The sequence below is a fragment of the Lissotriton vulgaris genome, chromosome 12, assembly GCF_964263255.1.
Source record: "Lissotriton vulgaris chromosome 12, aLisVul1.2, whole genome shotgun sequence".
In the NCBI taxonomy this organism is placed as follows: Eukaryota; Metazoa; Chordata; class Amphibia; order Caudata; family Salamandridae; genus Lissotriton; species Lissotriton vulgaris.
Window position 1 is genome coordinate 775,106,259 of NC_141700.1, and position 26,085 is coordinate 775,132,343.

At 43.1% G+C, this 26,085-nt stretch overlaps 1 protein-coding gene across 1 annotated transcript in view; it reads right to left on the bottom strand.

Annotated features, from left to right (window-relative positions):
* The window catches only part of LOC147678670 (UDP-GlcNAc:betaGal beta-1,3-N-acetylglucosaminyltransferase 9-like), a 117,402-nt gene that overhangs the window by 20,849 nt on the left and 70,468 nt on the right, over positions 1-26,085 (bottom strand). The window contains exon 2 of the mRNA XM_086946618.1: positions 14,698-15,302. Within this exon, the coding sequence (XP_086802744.1) occupies positions 14,698-15,289 (592 nt within the window). The 5' untranslated portion in view covers positions 15,290-15,302. The remainder of the gene's footprint in view (positions 1-14,697; positions 15,303-26,085) is intronic.

The window sequence follows — 26,085 nt, forward strand, 5'->3', positions numbered from 1 at the left end:
TATTTGGGGGACACTCGCTGACACTACTGTCAGTCATTACAGTAGTGTCAGTGTCCCCAAATAAATTATAAAGGCCGCCGCAACGGGCCACCAGTGCAGCGAGCGCTGCCCCGTTTGAAATGCAAGCGCACCGCCACCTGCTGCTTGCAACTGCTGCCTGCAGCATGCAGCGCATCCACGCCACCACCACCTAGCATAGGCCTGTGATGTCGCACAAACTTCTGCAAGGTTGACTGCCCGCCGGGCGGAGGCGTCTTGGTTCATTTTGCACGCCGGCTGGGTCCAGGTCGGGACACAAAGTAGTGCTTGCGCTTCCTGTGGACGGCGCTGTGCAGCGGAGCTTGAGGTGCCTTGGCTTGGGGTCTCCTGGTGCTTGCGAGGATGGTACATTTAAACCCGGAGCACTGTTTGTGGAATGCAGCGTGAGGGGAGCTTCATTCAAACAGGTAAGCCCCGGCTCAGTTCTTGTCTATTCGGCTGCCTCTTGTGAGAGAAATGGGGACAGAGACAAGAAACGTTTATCCTTGAACACAAAGGCTATCTTTGTTACTTTTTATAATTATGTGAAATGGTGACAGGCTGTGCCCTTACTGCCCTAGTTGATGCGGACTTGATACATAAAATAGTGCATTCGTGATGTGTCTACCTACATAGAAGTTTGATTCAAACGGTTTGAACGTCAATATTCAAGCTTAATTTGGGAAATTTGATAAAAAAATTATGGAAACACAATTGTAAGCAGCTAAATATAAAAAAATATTGACAAGGACAGCCATTTTGATGTCTTTATTTTTTTAAAGTGGAGCGGTCTCATAAAGCTTGGCTAATTTACACACAGCATAGGGACAGTATGGGCAGCTGATATGCAACGTTTCCAAACACACAGAGGAGAGGATTAGCATGTGTAACAGCAGTTCTGTTATGTTGACCTGCCAGATATGGTTCAGAGTTATCCAATTACTTGGCCTCGGCACTTTATGCAGACATCAGTCTGCGTTTGTGATTCATCCATCAGAGTTTTTCCTGTAGGGGAACTGAATCACATTAATGTGGGGGGCTGGCTGGCTTGGAAGACATTGGTTTTCCTCCTAGAGCTCTCCTATAAAGGGAGTTCGGGGGGGGAGACTCTTGGCACTTTCCAGCCTAACCTGTGTTAATGTTGAGTGTGTTTGGGGGTTCTGCATGGTGGTTCACAGTGGAGGTTAGGGTCTTGAATCCTTCCCCCTAATTAGTGTCAGCTATGGAAGTGCTGTTGTTTGAAAGTAATGCCATGTGCCTTTCTAAATGACACAGGTGGTTGATGTAAGAGTGATTCTAGTGTAATATTTGTGGATTTCATGTTTCTCCTTTGGTATGCATTCTTCCTCATCTAGGTTTTAATACAAACATTCCACTCTAGCTTCTTGTTCACCTGTCTCCTTGTAGTTGGAACTGGCCTGTCTCTTGCTTGCATTGTCTCTGTTGTCTTGTTCTAGCCTTCCATTACTACTCTGCCTGATGTTTCCCAGCCTAAAGCCGCTCAATATTGAGGTCTCTCTGTCTCCAAGGCCTATCAATTGCGTCTCCTGGTTCCTTTGTTTTACCTGTGCCGCTAAAGTATGAGGCTCTCTATTTATTTATTTATTTATTTATTTAGTGTTTTATAGATCGCGAACCAGACCCGTGAGGGTATCAGAGCGCTTTACAGTAGTATCAGGTGGGATACAGGACAAAGGGTGGAGGAGAGCCGAAGGAATAGGGAACAAATAGATACAGCATGTGGCAAGAACAACAATCATAATATCCCACTACCTTTTGGGATAGGAGCAAAACGATACAATAAGCTAGAAACGCAGCCTCAACACCCTGGAGGTTTGTTCAGAAGTGCCGGGTGGGTAACATAAGGGGAGGAGGCCAAGGGATAATGCAGCCATCCTGAAAGCATTCGTTCCCGAACCCCTCTTGTTCACTGGTTCCCAGTTCCCTAGTTGCTTAGACACAGTGCAGACAGATTGTCAGAAGGACAATCACCTATCCAGGGATAGCTCAGCTGCTATTAAGGCACAGCTTTGCACCCTGTAACTTGTTTGGGAATGATCTGTTGTCTGGTGAGAGTAGCTCTGCTGACAAAGACCTTAAAGGATCGATTTGGAGTTTGCACTGAGTAAGGAATTAACCCGAAGAGCAAGGGATTGATCAGATGAATGGTACTAATCAGCTGCATTTGACACGTGATGGATAGCTGTGGTCACTGTGGCACGTAAGTAGTATTTCTGCTATCTGTGACATATGAGTGAAACTTGTACGTTAAGAGCTGGGTGTGGAATAAGTCTTGATCTGAGCAAGTGGTGGCTGTGCTGTTAGTACCAGTTAGACATGTGGGCTATTGCACCTGTCTCTGGGTAAATGTCAGTCTGTATCCTGCCCTTATGTTGATGTGTTCTTGTAATTCTGCTTAGGAAACAGCAGGGATAAACTGACCTCTCTGCTTCCATTCTCTCATAGATACATTTACCTGCAAGCAAAGGCAAGCCTTTCTACACTCTCTTCCTAAATATTGCATTCATCTGTAGAGCCTAGAGTTATAGAGAGAGTTGAATGGCGTGTGAGCTATTTACCTTAAGAATTTTGGCTTGTGGGAGGAAAGGAACACAAAAGATTGAGATACAAGAGGAGAACCTGGTATTCTCTGATCCCAGGACACCAGGGCCTAGGTTGCGAGAGCTCCAGTTGTGATCGCAGGTTGCCAGTGTCATTGCTCCAGTCAGTCAGCAGTTGTCTAGGCACATCCAGGTCTGTGTACCACTAAGGTTATGAACCTTTTGAAATGTGTTAGGGATCTGATGAAGGGCTTTATTCCAGGATGTCTGTGAGTAGAGCGATACCAGGAATAGCTAGCTACTACTCTCCAATGATTGAGCCGTGGACATACTGAAACACACATGCGTAAATGCACACATAACTTACTTCATATCCGGACTTCTTTTAAGTGGCTATTTTTGTTCAGACCTTGGTTCTGCTATGCCTATATTCGGGTCTGGGAGGCAGCTGAAGATGTGTGTTACAGAGCCTTGCGGTTCCATACTAGACACATTATTATGATTTTACTGTTTTTGCTGAATTTTAACACTGTTGGTTACCATGAAAATATTATGAAAACAAAATCACAGAAAAATGAAATGTTTCTTGTTTCTTCTGATTATTCTCGGAGTGACGCTGTGCCGTATCAGTTTGTCCCGGGCCTTGGATAGGGTTGAACATGTTCCCATGGCCCCCACAGCTGTGTTTAAGGATAGTGATGATGTGTCGCCACTCCCTGGATTTTAGCTTTGGGCCCCCTGGGCAGGCTGTGCACCATGTGTGTGCTGAGGCTGCTCTGAAGGAGAGATGCACTATTACAAGCTGGCTTTGGGTCCCAAGAGCACACGTCTTTTCATTCCCAGGGAGATGGTTGCTGCTGCTTAGACGTAATGACAGGGCGCGTCCCCTGGTTGTTGCCTTTGGGCCATCAGAGCGGGCTTTGTATCTGGTCTGTGTTGGCACGGTTGTGGAGCTGACTGACCCCTTTGTGCTGAGTTTAGTTTTAAGGGCACACAGTGAGTCATTCCATGTGAATAATTAATTTGCTGTTTTTGAAAAATAAAGAATCACAGGCTTCGACGCTGTTAATTTGGTTTTGTGTCCCCAGAGCACATCACGTTTGTGCACGTCCCCATTGGTTTAATGGGGGAGCATGATGTATGGTCATTTAATGTCAGCTGTAGATGATGGATCCCCGAACAGTGTCATGTATGTGCATGTTTGCATTGTGCTGAGGGGATTACCAGGTAATCGTTCATGCAGGTCTCTGATGGATGTCACATGCAGTTTTTCTGAGTCCCCAGTTAGATCATGCAATCTTTCTGTTCTCCTTTGTACTGCCGGTCACCGGTGTATTCAACTGTGTAGCCTTGGACCGTGTCATGTATGTGCATGTAACTTGCATGATCGAGGTAATTATTAGTGTTGATACTACATGTCCCTCAGACCTCTTTCAAGTGCTCGCCGTCCTGTCCCCTCCCCCAGGGGCGGCAATCTAAGGGATAGCCCCAGGCGCCACAAGCTCTAGCTACGCCACTGTATAAACTAGTTATCTTTGTCTGATTCCAAAATTTCCAGCATCTTCTTACAATGCTTCCTGGCTAGAAGAGTGGGATCTACTCGCTATTATATTCTCAGTTTATGAATAGCCAGGAAAAGCTCATAATGAAGATGGAAAACTTACTTACTAGTAATCCAAGTTCTCCATAACGGAAACCTTTCACAGTTAAGGAACAACCAACTCACCACCCCAGGAATCCAAGAGAGTGGATTTAATTTGGTATCCATCCAATGTAATTGTAGTGTTATCCAGGGTTCATAATGGCCTGCCGATCATCTTCTAAGCCTGCGCCATCTTGGGTCATAGGGCCAGCCTAAGATGCTTAAAGGCAGAGTGAAATCTTTCTTGTCCTTTTTTTCTACATGTAACTCTGCTCTGCTTATCTGCTGACTTTCTAGCATATGAATATCCTTGCACGCCTCAGAAATTAAATTCAAAACTTACATCTAGGAATATTAAATTTGGAACCCAAATATTAAAAGCCTCTTAAATTGTCCAGCTGTGGTCAATGACACCAACTCTATCCCAGTGCACTCAAATCCATGCTGGTTTCTATTAAGCGTGAGCACAAAATCCGTTCCGCTCATGGATTTCGCAGATTTTCGGTAGCACCTGCTTTATTTTATCTATTAGTGCTTCCTGATGAAGCTAATTTAGTAACTATTTTAGGATGGCGTTGGCAGCTTTCCGGCGCATCCTAAAATAGTTACAGGATGATGGACAGCTCACTCAAGGGACCCCTGCGCACATCGGTGCGATTGCATAGTAACACACACATGGTCGCTGGAACTAGTTGAAGCTCAAATTCAGCCCAAAAACAATCGTGAGCGTCATTGAGGCTGGGCAGGTGTGTCTTCTTCCCAAATCTACCGTCGAAAATCAGCTGTGATGCTGGATAGAGGCCTTTGCATCCTTGACTTTCACGAGCGCAATCCTCGTGCTGTTCCTGTGATCAGGAGATTCTTTCTCTTGATCTGCTGCTCTGATCGGTCTCTGACCTTTTATACACACAAGAGGCATGTGAAGTCGTATGGAAGCCCCGCCCATTTGGCCCCGCTCACACACTCGCGGTGTGCACCGTCTTCCCGCCATTTACCCACTATGATGGACAGCTCACTCAAGGGACCCCTGCGCCCTTCGGGGCGATTGCATAGTAACACACACATGGTCGCTGGAACTAGTTGAAGCTCAAATTCAATGACTCATTCATCAGCCCAAAAACAATCGTGAGCGTTGTCGAGGCTGGGTAGGTGTGCCTTCTTCCCAAATCTACCGTCGAAAATCAGCTGTGATGCTGGATAAAGGCCTTTGTATCCTTGACTTTCACGAGCGCAATCCTCGTGCTGTTCCTGTGATCAGGAGCTTCTTTCTCTTCATCTGCTGCTCTGATCGGTCTCTGACCATTTATACACACAAGAGGCACTTGAACTCGCACAGAAGACCCCCCCCCCATTAAAAAAATCTGCAAAATCCGCGAATCCGCAAATTTGCAGATTTTGCGAATCCGCGAATCCGCAAATTCGCGGATCGTGGATCCGCGAATTCCGCCCATGCTTAGTTTCTATTATAGTTCGACCTTGGGTGTGTTGCGGATTTTAATAAGGGAAGGGCGGGACTGGTGTAATTCTCTCTAGCGCAACTACTCATAATTCCCCAAAATTACTCATAATCATGCATAATTGTGTGGGAAGTGTAATCCAGCATTTATGCACTGTTTCTTACCGCAAAATGCACCCTTGAGTCCAAATTGGACCCGAGAATGTATTTTGCACTAACAAAGTGGCACCAAATGCTCGAAGACACGAACAACAGTAGCCAGCAGCCACTCATTCTCACAGTTCATAGTTCCTGTGCTCCGGTGGTACGAATTATGCCGCAAATTACTCAAACTGGAGCAATCGTGTAATTTTGATAATTTTACATCACTGGTGTTAAGGGGAATTACTGAAATTACTCAAATCACTCTAGCTTAATTACAATTTCTCCCAGGCCTATTTTTAATCCTTTAGTTCGAATCATAATGTTCATTAATGAAGTTTTGCTGAGGAGATTCTTGGGGTTTATAATTTAATGCACATCCCACCACAGTATTCAACACATAATGCCCCTCCTGGTGTGTAATTAAGGTAACAAATGAAGTTTTTGAACTTTAAAAATAAGGCCTTGATATCCAGCTGCTGTGGAGTGAGAGCACATCTACAGTAAACCTTCTGGCTAGCAAGGAGGTTGAGACACAGCCAACAAAGATCCCTGGGACTGGGACAGGCAGAAGCTACAACAGGGAAGTCTGCCCGGCTAGTAGGTAATGCTGGTACTGTGGCAAAATAACTCGCGGACTGAGGCGGAAAGTGGAAACAGCAAAATATGCTATACCCCAACCAGTGCTTTTAATGTGCATTAAAAGGTTGTCGGCCCTAAAAATGGCCTCGCTTGCGAAGCCTTTACACAAAGAGTGGCGTCTGTAATTAATACATGTAAAGTGGTATCCAGTGTTTGATAAGTTCATAAATGGGGTCTCACTGGACAAAGCATCATCGAAATCAGTAGGATATTTTATTTAACAACATATATAGCACATTCATCCAGGGCCAAAAGCAAACACTTTACAGCATAAGCTGCAGAAAGCTCCCCTCTTCAAAGAACACTACATCACAGTGCATCAACTGGTCACACCCGGCTACCTTTCCTATCACTCACTGACTTTCTGCTTATCTCTGACCCTGGACTGTACTCTGCTGCCTTTTGACTAGGATCATGTTATAGAAATTCCATATACACACATAGATGCATACATAAGTTAAAATGAAATCATGCTTTAGGTCTTGGGTACGTCCAAAGGGACTTTGGTGACATTGTGTTGCAGCTCCATCATATGACAGGCAGGAAGGTAGAGTTTATTCTTGACTGTCATGAATAGAGACCCTCACGGGTCCCTGAGTCAATGTCTTTATTTTGGCTTTGCCAGAAACTGGGTCTGAATGGCGCTGGCCCACTTCGAGCACTAACTACAGCAGAGAAGTAGTGGAATTAGAAACACAGCACTGGTGTGATCCAAGTGGTCCTTGGTAATCTGATAGATTGGGGATCTGTCGGGCTGATGCTGTCAGGAACATAGGGTACCGGGCCTTTCCTCCCATCAGTTGCACAGCGTTGGCATTTAACCCCTTCGGTGCTCATGACGGCTCCCAGCCGTCATGAGTCACGGTGGGCATGTGCTGATAATGGCTGGGAGCCCTCATGGTTGTCCTTAGGGTCAGGCTGTGTCTCATTAAGTTAAGGGACGCCTTGACGGAGGGTATATCCTTACACTTAGGGACTGTCTTTTGTTTTAGAGGGAGCCCTCATGACCACGCCCGCGAAAATCAATAAATAAAAAATAAAAAAATGACCACGCCCGCGATCGGAATGTCCAGCACCAGCGCGGAATTCCAGCCGCAGCCAAGGTGTTAAAGGCGATTCAGCAAATGTAAAAGTAAACATTATGGAGGTACAGTTAGACTGCGATCCTTAGGCCAGAAAATACCCATGGGACACTATAAATAGAGAATGCATGCCCTTTGGGCCTATAACATCACTATCAATCCATGAACCCAACATCTTAGAATTCAACTAACAATATTTATATGGCAGGAACTGATTTACTATATGGTGCTCCAGTGACCGCACACAGGAAGAGAATCTCTGCCAACTGCATTGATGATCTGAAGTGATTGGATCTTGATGTGAAATTACTCAAAGGCACCTGATGGATGATATGAAGGTGTAAAAGAGAATCTGTCAGGATTGCAAATGATCAGTGTTCCAGGGTGTAAATGACTGCAATGATGCACGCCTTTGAATGAGTAAAATGTTTAACAACCTAAGTGATAAATGTGTGGAAATATGAGACAAGAATCCTTGCAAATATGACATTACCTTTCGTGAAATGTGTTGGGGCAGTGATTCCTTTTCTTTAGCAATATCACCTTCAATCTAGGAGAAATCAAAAAAACACAAGGGGAGATGTATCCTGATCCAGAGGAATTTGGGAGACATAGAGGAGTCTGTTCCAACTCTCTATGGTTCAAATGCAGAGCAGTGAGTCTTCCTGTGACTTTCCTTCGGGAACGTACAGGCTTTGCCAATGAAAATATAATACTACCACAAGTCTTCAGCCCTCGAACCATTGGGTGCTGGATAGATCCAGAGGGAAGGAAACACCAAGAACCACATATAGATCTATGGGTCAGAAGAAGATTAGAAAAATGTAAAACTTTAAGAAAAAGAACAGTTTTTCCCAAATGGCCATCACACCCAGAGATGCCTTGATTACCTTACTGAAAGTAGCTGATTTCTTAGGGACTGGACCAATGCTGCAGTTGCCATGTATTACCATATTGGACTATAGTCTAATACAAGTTCACATGCTTCTTAACAAACCAAAGGATACTCTGACGTCAAATATGGGGAAGTGTTGCATGTCCTGTAAGGGTCAAAATAAACCGCAAGCCAATCTGGCACACTCACAAGGCTTCATAATCCAATGACAGGGATTAGGAATTGTATTTGAAAAACCTGGAACATAAGAACTGAGAGAATGGACCACTTAAAATCTTGAGACTGCTTAAAGTGGTGATGGGTCATATCAAGAACACATTTGTGACTGATGGAAACATAGTTACCCTCCTTCAACTCAACTATAAGAAGGATAGAAGGCAAACAAAATACCTGCCCAAGTGCCTCAAAGAGCAGGCACTCACGTTCTGGTTGTTTGTGTTGTTCCTGGTCACTTGAGCTAAATTTTTGCAGTGAACGGTACCTAATTCCGCAGTGTGGCATACTTACGTATTTCTGAAATTTCCCCTTTCAGGCATAAAGCAAAAGTACCAAAATTGCGCCTGCATAATAGAAATTGTACCTGGCCCTAATAACTCCCACTTTGATATGATGACTTCAGCCTAAGCAAACAGAAATCAATTCCTCAAAGATATGCTCAAAGACATGCTCACAAGTTCACAACAACAGAAACAAGATGTACCTGCCCCACCTACTCTTAATGAGGCACAAACCCTGAGAACAAAGAATTTCAAGGAGCACCTTGGCCAAAACATATGTGATGACCTTTCTACAATGAGATACAACCGGAACCAAGAAAAGCAGGAGGTGAAGTACATCACCGACTTGGGGGAGAGAATATTCTACCTTAGGGGTTTGAGAGATGACAGAGTGGAAGAAGAGGACTTTCTGAAACAAATAGTTATTATCTTACAAGAGCATGATGCCAACATAGAGAGCCGTCTTGTAGACCTGAAGAATGTTTCCAAACACAATAATGTTCGAATTCATAGGGTCCTTAGGGTGCTGAAAGCAGGGATATCAAGGGAAATTCACAGTGGGTCTGCAAGGAACTACTTACCCAAGCAACTCAGAGGCCATTCATGTGTACATGACTCACAGAAAAGCCCCCTTGGCACCTCAGGGAAACACGGCCCCTGAAATCTTGGCAAGGGTACACCACTTCCAGTAGAAAGAAAACAAATGGAGACAAGGAAAACAGAGAAATTTTATTTCGAGGGAAACTATTGTTTTCTTCCAGGATCTGCAAAAAAGAGGGTTTTTCCGCAATGTCTCACCAAACTGCTTAAAAATTAGCACATCCCTTCCACCCGATCTTTCAGGCAGGCAGGGGCAAACATAGCAATCCAAGTTGTTGAATGGAACAAAGAAAATCTGGCAGATGGAGCAGGAGCTCCTTGTCAACACGGATTGTAGGGAGGGCATAGGAGACTCAACGTTGTTAGCCACAGAGGAAAAGTGAAGAAAGACATCTAGAAAGAAGGAGCAAAATCAAATGCAGCTGATATCATCAGGGAAAGGCAAGTAGTCTTTAACCAGTTGCTCGGGTAGAGGAGGTCCCTGTTGGGCAGTAGTCACAGGACTCTGGCTCCTTAGAGACAAAGTAGCATTTTTTCTATTGCATTTGGTTGGGTAATTATTACTGTTATTTGGGTTCAGTGTAGCTATTTGATAGAGAAGAGATAAGTAGAGTAGGATGATGGTCTACGTCATGGGTACTCACAAACTTTCTCTCGGGGGCCAAATTACAGTGTGGTTTGTTGCCGAGGGCCACACCAGTGGGGGCGGGGTCAGTGGGGGGAAGGCGGGGCTATAGCAACAAAAGAAACTGTGACCATGAGGTTGAACACAGGTCCCTGCAGCGGACGCCTTTGTCCACTGAGCCACCAGACCCGGCATACACACATCTCTCTCTCTCTCTCTCTCTCTCTGTCTCTCTCTCTCTCTCTATCTATCTATCTATCTATCTATCTATCTATCTATCTATCTATCTATCTATCTATCTATCTATCTATCTATCTATCTATCTATCTATCTATCTATCTCTCTCTCGCTCTTCTCCCTCCCTCTATCTATCTCTCTTTCTCTCTCTCCTCCCTCTCTCTCCTTCCCTCTCTCCCTTTCTCTCCCTCTGTCTCACTCACTCTGACTGTCTTACTCCCTCTCTGTCTCTCTGTCTCCCTCCCTCTCTCTCCCTCTGTCTCTCTCCCTGTCTCCCTCTGTCTGTCGCCTTCTGTCTGTCTCTCTCCCTCTGCCTCCTTCTATCTGTCTCCCTCCCTCTGTCTCCCTATCTCTGTTGCCCTTCTCTCTCTGTCTGCCTCCCTCTGACTCCCTCTGTCTGTCTCCGTCCCTCTGTCTGTCTCTCTCCCTCCCTCTGTCTCCCCGTCTCCCTCTGTCTCCCTCCCTCTGTCAGCCTCTATCCCCCTCCCTCTCTCCCTCCCTCTCCCTTCATTCCTCTCCTTCCCTTCCTCTTGCCTCCCTCTCCCTCTGTCTCCCTCCCACTGTCTCCCTCCCTCTGTCGCCCTCCTCTCTCTGACTGTATCCCTCTGTCTCGCTCTGTCTGGTTCCCTCCCGGTGTCTGTCTCCCTCTGTCTCCCTCTGTCTATCACTCTCTGTCTCTGCCCCTTTGTCTCCCTCCATCATCTCCCTCTGTCTCTGTCCCTTTGTCCCCCTCCCTCTGTCTCCCTCTCGCTGTCTTCCTCTCTCTGTCTCCCTCCCTCTGTCTCCCTTCCTCTGTCTCCCTCTGTCTGTCTCACTCTGTCTGTCTCCCTCTGTCTTCCTCTCTCTGTCTCCCTATCTCTATCTCCCTCTCTCTGTCCCTCTGTCTCCCTCCCTTGCTCTGTGTTTCCCTCTCTCTCTGTCTCCTTCCCTCTCTCTTCCTCTGTCTCCCTCTCCCTCCCTCTATCTCCCTCTGTCTGTCTCCCTCCCTCTGTCTCCCTCTGTCTGTCACCTTCTGTCTTACTCCCTCTGTCTCCCTCTCTGTCTCCCTCTGTCTCCCTCTGTCTGTCTGTCTCCCTCCCTCTGCCTCCCTCCCTCTGTCTGTCTCCCTCTGTCTCCCTCTCTCTGTCTCCCTCTCCCTCCCTCTGTCTCCCCTGACTCCCTCCCTGTGTCTCCCTGTGTCTCCCTCTGTCTCCCTCCCTCTTTGTCTCCATATCTCTGTCTCCCTCTCTCTCTGTCTCCCTCCCTCTCCCTCTTTCCCTTTCCCTCCATCCCTCTCCCTCTGTCTCCCTCCCTCTCCCTTCCTCTGTCACCCTCTGTCACCTCACCCTGCGTGTGTGTCAGCCCAGGCTGAGACAACTTCCCGGGCACACACACAGCCGCACCCGAGTACTTCACAGGCCTTTAAAAGACCATTTACTTGTTAATGAGGCTTTGTTGTATTTCACCTCTTCTTAGCGTCCCTGCATCTCCACTCTGACTATCACTGGAATCGCCCTCCACCCACAGAGCAGAGTCTCTCAGAGTCGCGCTGCTGCAATCAGCAAAGTTTGAGGACACTCTTAAAAAAAAAATAATTAAAACACAGGTACGATGTATGCAAGGTCCGCGGGTCGCCAAGGAAGGCACGTGGCCCGCGGGCCGTACTATGAGTACCCGTAGTCTAAATGAAGATGCTTGTTTTCCAAGAAGGGGTAGAAGTTTTGGTTTTAGGTGGGGACTGGGGGGTCAATGGGGTGTCAAAGGGAAGTTTTGGCTCAACACCTATTCACTGAGGTCCTGTTTTTCTGTGCATACTTCTGTGTATGTGCCGAATCCCCGCAACAAGATGATGGATGAGTGTCTGGAACCAGTGCAGGAAAATGAACAGGAGCAATATGTCAGCAGTATTGGACTGGAATTTCAGACAGTCTGACACTGCCAGATGGGTGAACTTGAAATGGCCAGTGTGCGGTCCAGTTATTTTTAGGTCAATCGTGGTCAGTGCAGGCCGCGCTGCGCGATCTGTTGTATTCATGCAGGGACTTGAAGCTCTGCCCACTCTCCGCCATATTTTTTTCTGGCTGCTGTCACTGTCCACTGTAAACTGTGGCTGTTCATTGGTCAATAGGCTTAGTAGTCCATCATTAGTACCGCCTTGTCTCATTTTGTAACCTCACATGGCGACACCCCCTGTCACGTGTGTTGTTACTGAGTAAGCTTCAAATAAAACATCTGAGCATTTTTTTCTTGAAATAGCTTCTTCCTGCCGGCTGTTGCAGACAGGACACGCTCTCTCCTAACGTTTAAAAAAAAAATTATAGCACAGGTGCCAAAAGCATTTGCAATGTAATAGGTCTCACATTTGCAAGAGTTTAAGCTATAGGTATTATGAATGTCAATGTCTTTAACTTATGTGTTTTAAAAACAACTCATAAATAAAAGGTATTATCGTTTACACTCCCAACAGCTCAAACTCACATAAATGCAAGACCTATTGCATTGCAAATGCTTGTTAATAGTAGACATTGGGAATTAACAGGTAAAGTAATAGAAAAAGATGCCTGGGTCTGAGGTTTAGGCACACGTTCATGTGAAGTATTTAGTCGCTAACGCCCAGATCACCTTATTAAGGGCCAGATGTAGGTCCCCCAGTACCGGTCGGTAACGGCCGAAATTACCGAATTTTGGCCGTTACCGACCGGTATTTGGTATTTGGAATGTAGGTGGCATGATTGTAGGATTCAGTATTTCACTGAATCGGTAACTTAAGGAATCGGTAAATTACCGAATTCTTAACAAACTGATTCAGTAAATTACCGAATCCGTAATGTAGAGAGCACTCAAGTGAGTGCATTCCTCAGTTAAGGATTCGTTATTTACCACCAACTACAAGTAGGTGGTAAATAACGGAAACCTTTAAAAAAACAATTTTTTGCTTTTCCAACAGTGCGATGTGGCAGACATACATGCCCTCAGGGCATGTATGTGTGCCACATGTGCACCTGTGCACTATTCAGGGGCGCAACAGGGTGTCAATGTGACACCCTGCCACCCTTGAATGTGTTTCCCATTTTACTGAATCGGTATTTACCGATTCGGTAATTCCCATTCATTCCTATGGGCCGATTCTTAAATACCGAATCGGTATAATTCGGTATTTAGGAATCGGTAAATGGGACTTACCAACATCTGGCCCATAGTCTTTTCACAGAAATAATGAGTATCTTTAGTGACACCAGACAAGGCTGTCTCTCCTCACCCTTCTCTTTGTCCTATAGGATCTATAGCTTACAAGATCAGATACTACCGTGGTATCACATGGCTACTCTATGAACATTGTTAATATTCTTACATGCATTCCTCGCACAGGGTACCGTAGGCTCTTTTGGAAGAACACCTTTTGCAAATATTTGCCAATGTGCACACAGACACACACTTTAAGAGGAGGAAATTGCTTTGCAATATGGAAAAACCTTTTCTCTGGTGATGGTAAAGTTACAAAACTTCACAAAATCTGAAATCCTGCAATCGAATATAAATAAGATCTTTGCAGTTCTGTAAATGACACTCCAAATAGAAGATGTAGGCTTTCAAATGGTATGGGGAAATCAGAGGCACTTAACGTAGCATTAACCCTGGAAGAGGTCAAGGAACTACAAGCAGGACCTCAAAACATTGTTTTCCTTGGGGGGAGTTAAAACTCCCAGCTCTATACCTACATTGGCCATAAATACTGTCTCCATGTTATTATCTGAAATAAGCCCCCCTTAAAAATGGTCTTTTAATCCCGATGGGGCTGGTAACAGCAGTTATCGACCCCCTCGAAATTATGAGGTCTGCGAATACAGGGTGGATGTTTTACGTTTTAGCTGGAGTTTCGCCTGAAGCTGCAGTAATCTAGGAGGGAAAATCCAGCTCAAAATAAAGAACTAATGGGAGAATAGGTCCCAGAACTACCAATTTCTCAGGTGATATTTGCTAAGTTCTTACTGGATATGCTGCTCATGTCTTAAGGGCCACCCTTAACTCATTTTTCTCTTAACTGGAAGTTAGTCTCAGCTTGAGATTGTGCTGCCTGCTCTCTTGTCCTGAGACATGTAATCTGTTGAGCTGTCACAAGCTGCCAGATCCATAATATTTGCCACAAGGCCCTGAATATACTCTCTTGAAGAACTTACATTTCCCAGCATTGTATTTCTGCCACTGTAAGAGATTACAGTATTCCTTTCAGAATAAGCAGGTGGTTAAAGTAGGGGTTTGGAGTTATGGCATGCATTATGTGGACAAATTATATAATTGCAGGATAGAATGTAGTGCTGTACCTTTAAAAATAAACTCCGCCTCCTTGCAGTTGTGATGGAGCCACTCCAGGAAGCAGCGCTCCTTCAGCGAAAGGTTGTAGTGGCTTTCAGTAAAGTCCCACAGCAGAATGTCCTGAAACTCTGTGACCTCTTCTTTAACCAGCCTCATGTGCCCCAGACTGGGGGATACCGCCATTAAAAAGAGACGTCTCACCCAGAAGCCCGACACCTCCCCTTCCGCCGCCCAGGTCTGGCGCAGGGCCGCTCTCCTGTCGCTCGATGCCGGGTGGGACTTTACAGCCAGCAGCAGTAGCTTTTTACCACCAGGAGTGTTGCAGTGACCTTTCCTGTCCTGCAGGAGGGTGCAGTTGTAGCTCTGTAGTTGTGGGAACTCTGCCTCGTGCTGAGTGAGGTTGAGGTGGTAGGTGACTGTTCCATAAGTCAGCCTGGTGGAGTGCCTCATTTGAAGTGTCTGACTCCGCATGACTGGTGATGGCCGACTGATGCCCACGAGGCCAAAAGACCAGCCACTCTTCCCATTGTTTGAGAACAGCCAGATATTTATAAAGGTGAACAGGGACAATGCCAGCAGGCTCTTCCTCTTTCTGTTCATGTTGCCCTCTGTTCTACAAGAAATACAACACAACAGAGTAAGAAAAACTCGTAGAACACAGAGGATCATAAATTGCAAATGTTGGGAATTTCCAAAATCACAAAAAAAGTGTTGGGGTAATGTCCATGACGCGAACATACAAAACAATCATGGAGCTGTGTCCAGTCCCCTTCCTAAAACAGCAAAAGTAGGAACCGAACAAACAAAAGAATTTAGGGGTTGTGATTTTCAAAACTGAAGGGTTTGAAACTAAAAACCTCAAAGTCACAATGTACCAAAATGTGTGACTCCTAACAACTCCTGAGGGAAAAGGGCCACTGTAGTATTGTAGTATTCTAGATTATAGAATGTGTATATGAGAATTGTGTTAGGTCATGGGGAATGTTGGGGAATGTTAGCGACGGTTGGGAGCTGACTGGTTGTGTTACCTGGTTGCTCTCTTGTGGATGTTAAGCTGTACTTCATATTGGAATAAACCAGGTTATCTGGACCTGCGTCATCCTATTGATTTACTACATAATTACTGGCGACGATCGGGAGGCAGATTTCCGAAGAAGACAACGTTCACTGGACATTTATCTACGATTTTCTTTCTTACTTCAAGGAAATGATTCAGGATTCTTGTGTTGGACCATCACTTGGTAACGTAGCACTGAGGGTCATATCCTGATTTAATTGTTTTTCTTTTAACTTAGCGCTTTGCTCTATCTGCGCTGACAGTTGAAAGAAGGAACTGTTTGAATACTCATCGAGGTACTTCTAAAACTATTGGCGTTTGGCAGTGCATGTCCGTGGAGTGTGAAATTTTAAGTTCTTCAACTTACTTTTGTCATAGTTGTCGACCGCATTGTCGAGCGGTGTGGCATTGCTCCGTTGCATTTTTTGAAACTGCGTGCGTGCACCATTTCTTCTCAGAACGTTCGGTGCCAGAATTCTTTCTGTTCTTCTGCGCATTGCACTTTGAGATTGCAGTTTTGCGCGTTTCACCTTGGGATTGCAGCTTTGACCTCACGTACCACGTGAAGCCGTTTTGGATTTTCTTTTCGGCAATTTCAATCGGATTTCACAAGAGTATTACCTAAAGGGCCAGAACTTGCAGTCGAGTTGTTTCTTTTCCTGCGACTAATCAAAGGCACTATTAAAAAAAAAAAAAAATTGTGTTTTGTTTCTTTTACACCCAGGACTCAAGGTATTGTCTACTATTTTAGACATGTCTAACATTGCTGCACCACCACATTTTTTACAAATTGCTGGAGATCCCAAGATAGAGTGGGATTTATGGTTTCCCATGTTTTTGGCCTACGTAGATGTTTTAGAAAAAGATGGTTGTTCAGCCAAAAGGAAACTTGCATTATTAAGGCATTGTTTAGGTGGGGCAGGTATAAATGAGTTTGATAATTTACCTCTTATTGAAGAAGCTGGGGACATGGATGTCTTTGAGAAAGGCTGTGAAGCAAATGAAAATTCGTTTTGGAAAGAAAATTAATACAGTGATGGAGAGGTTCAAATTTTACTCACGTGTCCAAAAAGCTGAAGAAACTATTGAAGACTATGTTTCTGCTTTACGATCTCTTGCTTGTTTATGTGCTTTCGAAACTATTTCTTACGAACAAGTACTTAGAGACCAGATAATGATGAGAACTAAAAGTAAAAAGATTCAGGAAAGACTATGGTAAGGTACAGAATCCACTTTAAGTGCAGTTATCAACATTGCAAAGGGAATTGAACAGTCTGAATTGTTTGTGTCTGAAATAAGGAATCAATCTACTAAAGTGCAAACCATTGAACCTGAGGTTTCTTGGGTAAAAGACAAAACTAATGATCCTAAGAAGATTTTCGTGAAAAAAGAAATGAAAAGAAAACATGTAGATAATAAGACTTTTTTCAAAAATAATGCCATTATTTGTTATAGATGTGGTAGTTCCAACCATGTGGGTAATTACAGAGGATGTCCTGCTTGGGATAAAGTTTGCATGAAGTGCAAGAAAAAGGGTCATTTCAGTAGTGCATGCCGTTCTTTCAGAGAGTTAATTACATTTCACAAGAAGAAGAAGCTTTACATAGTTTAAATTGTATTTTTTCTGTGGATGAGTCTGAATGTAAGAACTTTCCGTCATGCATCATCAACATAAATAGCAAACCTGCTCTGTTAATGGTAGATTCATGTTCATGGTACACTATAATTGGGAATAAACTCCTTAAAGAGGCTTGGGTTGATTGTAAACTATCTCTCCCTGACATACAACCAGAAGGGTATTCGGGTCACAGGATAGAGCTGGAAGCATATTTTTGGGCAGAAATTGAATTCATGGGAAGAGTGAACAATGGTAAAGTGTATGTGGCATCTAGGGGTGTTTCAATTCTTGGTTGGCCACACCAACAAAAGTTGGGAATAAAACGTGACCCAAGTGCATCTTCTCCTGTCAGTATAGGGCGCATTTGTAGTTCATATAGAAATTTGGAGGACATAAATACTATTTGTTTCCAAAGCGAACAAAAAATTAGCCATGAACTATTTGTCACGAATATAAAAAGTAAATACCCCAAGGTGTTTGAGAATACTCTAGGAAAGTATGTTGGTTTTCAACATAAAATTATTTTAAATGAGAATGCTATTCCCATCAGGCATAAAGTTAGAAATGTTCCATTAATGTATAGATCTAAACTCAAAGAAATGCTAAAGGATTTGGTTTCAAAACAAATTATTGAACCTATTGAATACTCCCCATGGGTTTCTCCCATTGTTTTATCGCTTAAGAGCACTGGTGAGCTTCGCTTATGTGTGGATCTTCACAGTTTAAATACAAAAATGTGGGTAGACAAGCATCCTCTTCCAAATATTCATGAGCTAATTTCCACTTTAGCCAATGCTACTGTTTTTTCCACTGTTGATTTAGGAAGTGCTTATCATCAGGTTGAATTGCATGAAGAGTCTAAAAAACTCACTGCTTTTGTTACTCCTGAGGGTATGTTTCAGTTTTCACGAATGCCTTTCGGATTAGCAAGTGCAGCTTCTGTGTTTCAACGTCTTATGAAAGAGTTGTTAGAAGATTGCAAAGGAGCGATCGCCTTTCAAGACGACATTTTAATATTTGGGAAGGATTGCATGGAACATGATAAGAACTTAGAGTCTGTTCTACAGAAAATCCAGATGAAAGGTTTAACACTGAAATTTGCTAAATGCAAATTTAGACAGCTCAAAGTAGAATATTTAGGCCATGAAATTTCGTCTGAGGGAATCAAACCTAAAATCAATCACATAAAGAGTATTACTATGGCACCCATTCCTACTTCTAAATAACAGCTCTTGTGCTTTTTAGGTTTAACAGAATTTTATGGAAAGTTTGTTAAAGATTATTCTACTATTGTTCACCCATTACGTAATTTGTTAAAGAAAAATGTGAAATTTGTGTGGGGTAAAGACCAACAAGACTCTTTTGATTTTTTAAAGAACAAAATTTCAGATGCTCGATTTTTAAGACCATTCAATGTGGGTAATGAATGCATAGTTTATGTTGATGCTAGCAATGTCGGCCTTGGTGCTGTGTTAGTGCAAAAAGACAAAGATGGTGAGTATGTGGTGTCCTATGCCTCTAGGTCTCTCCGTGACTCTGAATGTAATTTTTCCACTATCAGCTATATCTGGGGCAGCTATATCTGGGGCTAAAAGAAAAATCGCAGAGCTCTTTCTCTTCTCAAACTAACAGCTATTAAGGGCGGCCTTGAATTCCCCGATTTTAAATTTTATTTTTACGCTTCTTTCCTGGGTCGGATACGTAGTCTTTTTTCCTCTAGCTACCCTTATTTCTTTCACCAATTTATGCTTGGAGCACATTCTGTCCAATTTCTAGCTAGAAGCAATGACCTGAACTACTTCAAGCGAGTGAAGTTTAAGACCGCTAAGGATGCGGTTCATATATGGAATACCATCCTGGCTATCAATAAAACTACGCTCTTCCACCCTAAGCTAAGCATGTGGAATAACCCAGACTTACCCGAGATTTTTAGTGATCCAATAGTTAGAACATGGGCTAATCTTTGTATTAACCAACTTTCCGATTTATACGGACCATCAGGCTTTCTAACATTTGATACTTTAAGAATACTTTATAAACTACCAGTAAATGCGCTATTCAAGTACACACAGATACGTGATTTCTTCGTGAATAAAATGAAACTAAAGGATATTTTAGACTCAGAAATATGGACTTGTATTTACGGGGAAACAAACAATGATATAATTAGCTTGGGGTACAAATGTCTCTGTCAATCTAAACCTGATGACTGCATTAAAATTGCACAAAAATGGACCACTAATTTAGGAATGCCCATCTCCCCGCATAACATCTCCACTTTTCTCCATAACAGCAACTCTTTAACTCACTCTTCTAGCTTAAAACTTCAATCTTACAAGACCGTATGCCAGCTATACTACACGCCGCTTCACTTTTTTAAGTGGTCAGGGAACAATACATTACCCGAACGGACAAAATGCCCAAAATGCGACCTACTAGCAGCTGATTTAGTACATATAATTTTCTCATGCCCGGCTCTGCAAACATTCTGGGACGAAATAGAAAAAGTGTTGAAACTGAATAAAATGATCTTCGGTAAACTTTCTGCCGAGATGATACTTCTGGGAATATAACCAAATACTGCTATCTATAAGGACCTAATGTTTATATTAACTTCCTGTGCCAGATTGATAATTGCTAGGGCTTGGATCTCAGACAAACCTCCACTGGTAACCGAATGGTGGCTTTTGATAAATGAGACATACAATATGGAATTTTCATCTGCAAAATTCGAGGGATAGGTTCCTTGAAGAAAGTTGTTAAAATATGGGGTATCTTGTTCCCTACTTACGAATGAACAACTTTTTTTTTGGTGTATTAGATCTGTGAATAGCTCTTATTTTCATCACTTTATTATTTAAGGACCTGGATTTACTGCCTTTCTTCGTAGGATTTTAAATGTATAGCACTAATCTGACTATGATGTCTAGTAAACCCGGCTATTAATATTATGGAATCCTTACTTAATTGATTAACTTTTGGTTTAAAAGCTGGTTGCGAGCCTATTTGATACGCCTCAAGACGAAACTGACGTATTTTTCTTCGATATACTGTAATCCCTTTTGCCTATTTGCTATTTGATTTGATTGAGTCATCAAGGAATTGTATGTACTATAATTTTTTTATTCTTTGAAAATGCTTGTGCTGTCAATAAAAAAATAAAAAATATATATATATTCTGCTATCGAAAAATAATTAATTGCATGTACTTGGGCGCCTCTACATTTTCGCCAATTTCTATGGGGTACAACATTTTTATTGAGAACAGACCATAAACCCCTTGTTAATATGTTGTCAGCCGGAGGGGGCAGGACGCTTACAGCGCGTTTGGCAAGGTCGCGGCAAATTGCAGGAATTTAGGTGTCAGGTGATTTATGTTCCTGGTCGGTCCAATGTTCATGCTGATTGCATGTCACATTTGCCTGTTAAAGAAGTTGTTGATTCTTCTATCAATGAAGAATGTGATGTTGTGTTTACTATGGAAGATGTCAATCTAATTTGTGGAGAAGAATTCTCAAATCATATTTCTGAGTCCAATGGTCTGAAGCAATGGAACATGATGACATTTTGAAAGAAGTCCAAGTATTTTTGAAAAAAGGATGACCTGAAGAAAGGAAATTGAGTGGTGAATTGGCCTCTTTTTGGAAGGTGAAGGATGAACTTATGTTAAATCAGAGTATGGTAATGAGATCTGACAAGATTATTTCTCCTAGGAATCTTAGAGAACCTATTTGCGAGTTGTCCCACGAAGGTCACTTTGGAATGTCTACAACGAAGAGAAGAATTAGGGAGTTTTATTGGTGGCCAGGGTTAGATGGTATGGTGGATAGATGGGTCAGGAATTATTCTCCTTGTTCCCTAAGTGATACATCTGCAAAAGCACTATCTGTTGGAGTTACTCCTATTGAATTTGCTCAAGGGCCTTGGAGGAAATTAGGCATTGACATTATTGAACCATTTAATTATCAATCAGGCAAGGAATTATTTGTGTTAGTATTGATTGACTATTTTTCGAAATGGCCCGAATTAAAGATTGTGGAAAAAGTTTGTGTTGTGCTGGGAATGTAATTGAATTTTTGGAGGAAGTGTTTGCTAGAGAGGGTTTAACTGAAGAAATCATCTCCAACAATGGGCCACAATTTGTGAGTAAGGAGTTTGAATCTTTTATTTTGGATTGCAATATTGTACATAAAAGAGTTTCTAATTATTTTCCACAAGCTAATGGTCGAACTGAGAGGTTCAACAGAGTATTGAAAGAGTCTTGCTAATTGGCTATGAGGAGTGGACTTAAGTGGAGGAAGGCTTTGCAAGCTACTTTATTAACATATTGTACCTCTCCCAATTCTGTAACTGGTCTTTCTCCTTTTGAAATGTTACGTGGCAGGAAACCCGGATCCAAACTTATGCCATGATGGTTGAAAGCCAAGAATGCTTATGATTCTAAAATAGACTCTGATGAAGTAAGAGTGAGGGTTAAAAAATATCAAGAGAAAATGATACAAGATAACAATAAAAGAGAGTCCAATGTGTCTACATTAAGAGTGGGTGATTTTGTTCATGTGAAGTTTGGTGGACAGGTCAACATAAGACAAGCCAAATGGTCTGATCCTGTAAGAATTACAGAGATTTTTAGTAAAGCAGTTAGAGTGGAGGGTGGTAAAATTTTGAATTTTAGACGAATATCTGTTTGTAATTTACAGGCATCTAATGATTCTAATCTAGGTTACAACCTGTTAAAGTCAATATTTCAAGACTTTCTTCTGATAAGTATGTTGATAATACCTCTGGTTTCTTGGGTTTTCATGAAGCTTTTGAACCTCAAAAGAATGTTGATAGGGAAATTGTTCTTGTTAGCCACAATACTAAGAGGCCTATTAGGATGGCGGACGGACCTACGTCCGTCCGCCACCCCCGAAGTGGAGGGACCGTCCGCAGGGGCAGCGGCAGTCCCTCCATGACCGCCACATCCCGTATCTATGCATGCCTTGCAATTACATGCACAAAGTGGCAGGCACCGCGCCGTGCCTGCCACATTGTGCATGCAAATGCAGGCGGTACCATAGGTAACCCCCATGTGCACCCCCCACCCCCTGAAACCCTGGGGGCCCGCAAGGGCAACCCAGAAGCAAATGTCCACATGCTTTTCCACGGCAGAAAAACCGCTGCGGAAAAGCCTGTTTTCACACACATCGTAATTTGGCCACCAAATTGCAGTCAAGACCCCGCGGATCAGCGGCGGACGGACTTGCCGTCCGCCGCTGATCCCACCGCCATCCTAATGTGGGAGTGGGTGTTTCCAATGTCCGCGGTGGTGAATCCGCATCCTCCAGGCCGGCGGTGGCTACCGCCGGCCCGGAGGATGCAGATTCACCGCCATCCTGATGACCCCCTATTTTTGGTAATGTTGATGATGCCAATATTGATCAAGAAATGGATGTTACTAGGAAAAGTTCACGTACTAAGCATGCTCTTATCAAGCTCAAGGATTTTGTCAGTTTTTAATTTATTTTGCTTGTTTATTATTCAACTTTAAAAAATCAAGAATTGCCCACCTCAACATCCTTTTTCTGGGATATGAGTTAGCAAGTGAAGGCAAAAGCCTAGCAGCCAACTTTTTAGAAAAGTGTGCGCTGCTCCAACCTCCAAAAACACTGAAAAACTTACAGTCAATTCTAGGTTTCCGAAATTTTGTGAGAACATACATTCTAAATTACGCAGAAAGGGTTAATCAAATCTGATTTCAAAAAAACTAATTGGACTCAAAAAACACATAGAATTGTAGCTTTCAGTGCAAACAGACATGTTAGCAACAACACATTTACAGACGCGTAAACGTACGCAACCTTGTAATAAGAATTATCCCAGGAAGATGCAGATTCACGTACTTAATCTTTAATAAAGGTGAAAAAGTACCAATTGCTTACAAATCACACTTGTACACACAAACTGAAATGAAATTCACTTCTACAGAAAAAATTCTGACAGCGGTTCAACCTGCAGTAGCAAAAGAGAGAGACCTCGCACAGGGTAAACGCATAATGGTCGTCACTCCTGTACCTGCCTTAGAGTCAGTGACAAAAGCAAGCATTCCGAATGCAAAGGCTTTACATCCAAGATGGATACAATGGGTTAACTCTCTTGCTGCGACAGACGTTGAATACGTTTTTGACCCCATCTGAAGAATTTCTACAATACGAACAAGAATGTCCTCTTTCCACTGTGATTCTGCCTCTAGAACAGTACGAATGTATAATTTATACAGGCGGATCAGCACAGCCCGCAATTGGGGGTAAACAAGCTTATAGTGCAGCGTGCGCGATTGTTAAAGGTCACTGGCGCAATGGTAAATTCCGACCTTTGGTCACAAAAATGCAATCTCTCGGAAATTTTACAGCTCAGCAAGCTGAACTACAGGCACTCAAGATGGCGCTTGAAAATACCGATCACAAATTCCCCACACTCATAGTGTGCGATTCGTATTACTGCGTTCAATCTTACAATTAATACTTGCAGAATCGGATTCAAAACGGTTTCAGAGATGCAAAAGGTGGCACAATCAAGCATAAGTTGCTTTGGGAACAAGTAGTTCAATTACAGAAAGAACTACAAAAGACTCACGTAATCCATACACTGAGTCATCAACGTGATGGCGCTCACGTTGCAGGGAATTCATTCGCTGATGGAGCCATGAAGGCAGCTATGCAAACGGCTTCCGTAGCTGCAATCACTCGTTCGAAATCAAAAATAGACAGCAAAATAATGCAGGCTGTCGCCGCTTCCAATAGAGACAAAGGTAAAATGTTACCAAAAGGCTTTCCACTCAAATACTCATATATAACTGATGCAAAAAATTTCCTTTTGCTCGAATCCCTGGAGTTGGGGATAGAGTAATTCCAAACATAGAACATAGATGAGGACTATTCTTAGCAGCACATGAAGGGCTCACCTCTGCACATGCAGGTGTTTCCGCCACAGTGTTGTTAATAAAACAAAGATACTGGTGGCCACGCATGAGGAAACAAACCAGAAACAATGTTTTTTTGTGTGAAATCTGACAAAAAATGAAGGTTTCAACAGTGAAACGCCCGGCGCAGACGCTCCTTTTTGTTTCAGATAAACCACTAGCTTGCGTTTATCTGGACCACTGTGGTCCCTTACAGAGGGATGGTAACTATAAATATATCATGGTCACAGTGGATTAATGCTCAAGATTCATTTGGATGTGGCCTCAGCGCTCGGCTGACGCCTGAACTGTTATAAAAGATTTGTGAGTCTTTATCGGCACATACCCAGTCGGCACGCTACATTTTGACCAGAGTCCTGAGTTTAGCCCCAAAGCTTGCAAGGAGGCCATGGACAATCTGGGCGTTGCATTGCAGTATTCTAGTCCATTCCATCCTTAGGGAAATTCTGTTGTGGAAATCAAAAACCGGAACATAAAACACTCTATAACAGCTAGGGTATTAGGCTTGGGTGACTGGTGGGTCAAACATCTAATAAGTGTCCAAAGTAGTCTAAATAATCAGCCAAGGAATTCTCTGGGTGGAATCACTCCATATGAAATCCTTTTTGATACTAGAATGATTGTCCAGGACCTTGATTGTCACACTTCAGTGGTAGAAAAACCTTTTGATATCAAAGACTGTTTGGCTGTTTGCAGGACTTAAATGAAACAAGGAGAAGTCAAAGAAAGACAATACAGAAGCCAACGACCACTGAAGGGGAACCACCCGTCCCAGCAATACCTGCCTGGATTCCAAAGTTTGGGGATCTAGTCAGAGAAAAGATCGTGGATAAGAAAGAATTCGGGCCTTCTTACAGAGAACCAGTACCAGTGCTAGCAATCCACGGATCAAGAACAGTGTTACTGCCGCCCCTTGCTGGAAGAAAGGCGAACAGGTTTGTATCTATTGACCTGGTCAAACCACATCATGTGGCCAATCATTATTAGTAGGCCCAGTGGACTCCAAAGATGTAGCAGAAGACCAGATCTTGCTACTATCCAAGAGGTTGAAACTGAGAGACTCATCACATTTGAGGAATCTGCAGTGCAGTGCGAAAAGAAGGACTAAGCAATACAGCCATGGAACTTGCGCCTCTTGATACCCAGGTTATAGTTCGTCAAGACACTCCTGTCTACAATGATGTAGCATCTGACTATACTAATATGACAAAGGATCCAGTAACTTCAGTGATTTCAACTAATCCTGAAGCAATCCCTACAACTGACAGACTGCTTCTGGCTATTTCCTCAACTTTGATACGTTTTTTGAGGATCCCAGTTAACCTGAAACGATGCCAGCAAATAAAACTTTTAAAGAACAAGTAACAGAATTGTTTTAGCAACTTGAAAAACTTATCTGGTTTCAACATGGGTTGAACTATGGATTGTGCTAGGCGTACTTTTTCTCCTACTTTGGCTAATCCTGGTACTAAGTGTGGGAATGCTGATAAATGGAAGATATAGTAAATTGGACACAGCAAGTAAGAACATCAACTTACTACTCAAGCCACATAAATTATTTCATCGTGAACAAAGAGACTTGACATCAGTGAACATCACAGCCATTTCTATACCTGGTGGTATAGCATGGGACAGAACTGATTATGACATCTTTGGCCCTGCAGAGCTGTTGAAGATTCCACACCAATTCAAGGATTCCTTGAGTGACTTTGTTTCACCCAGCACATTTTTGGATGATCAGCACTTTGAGACTGTTG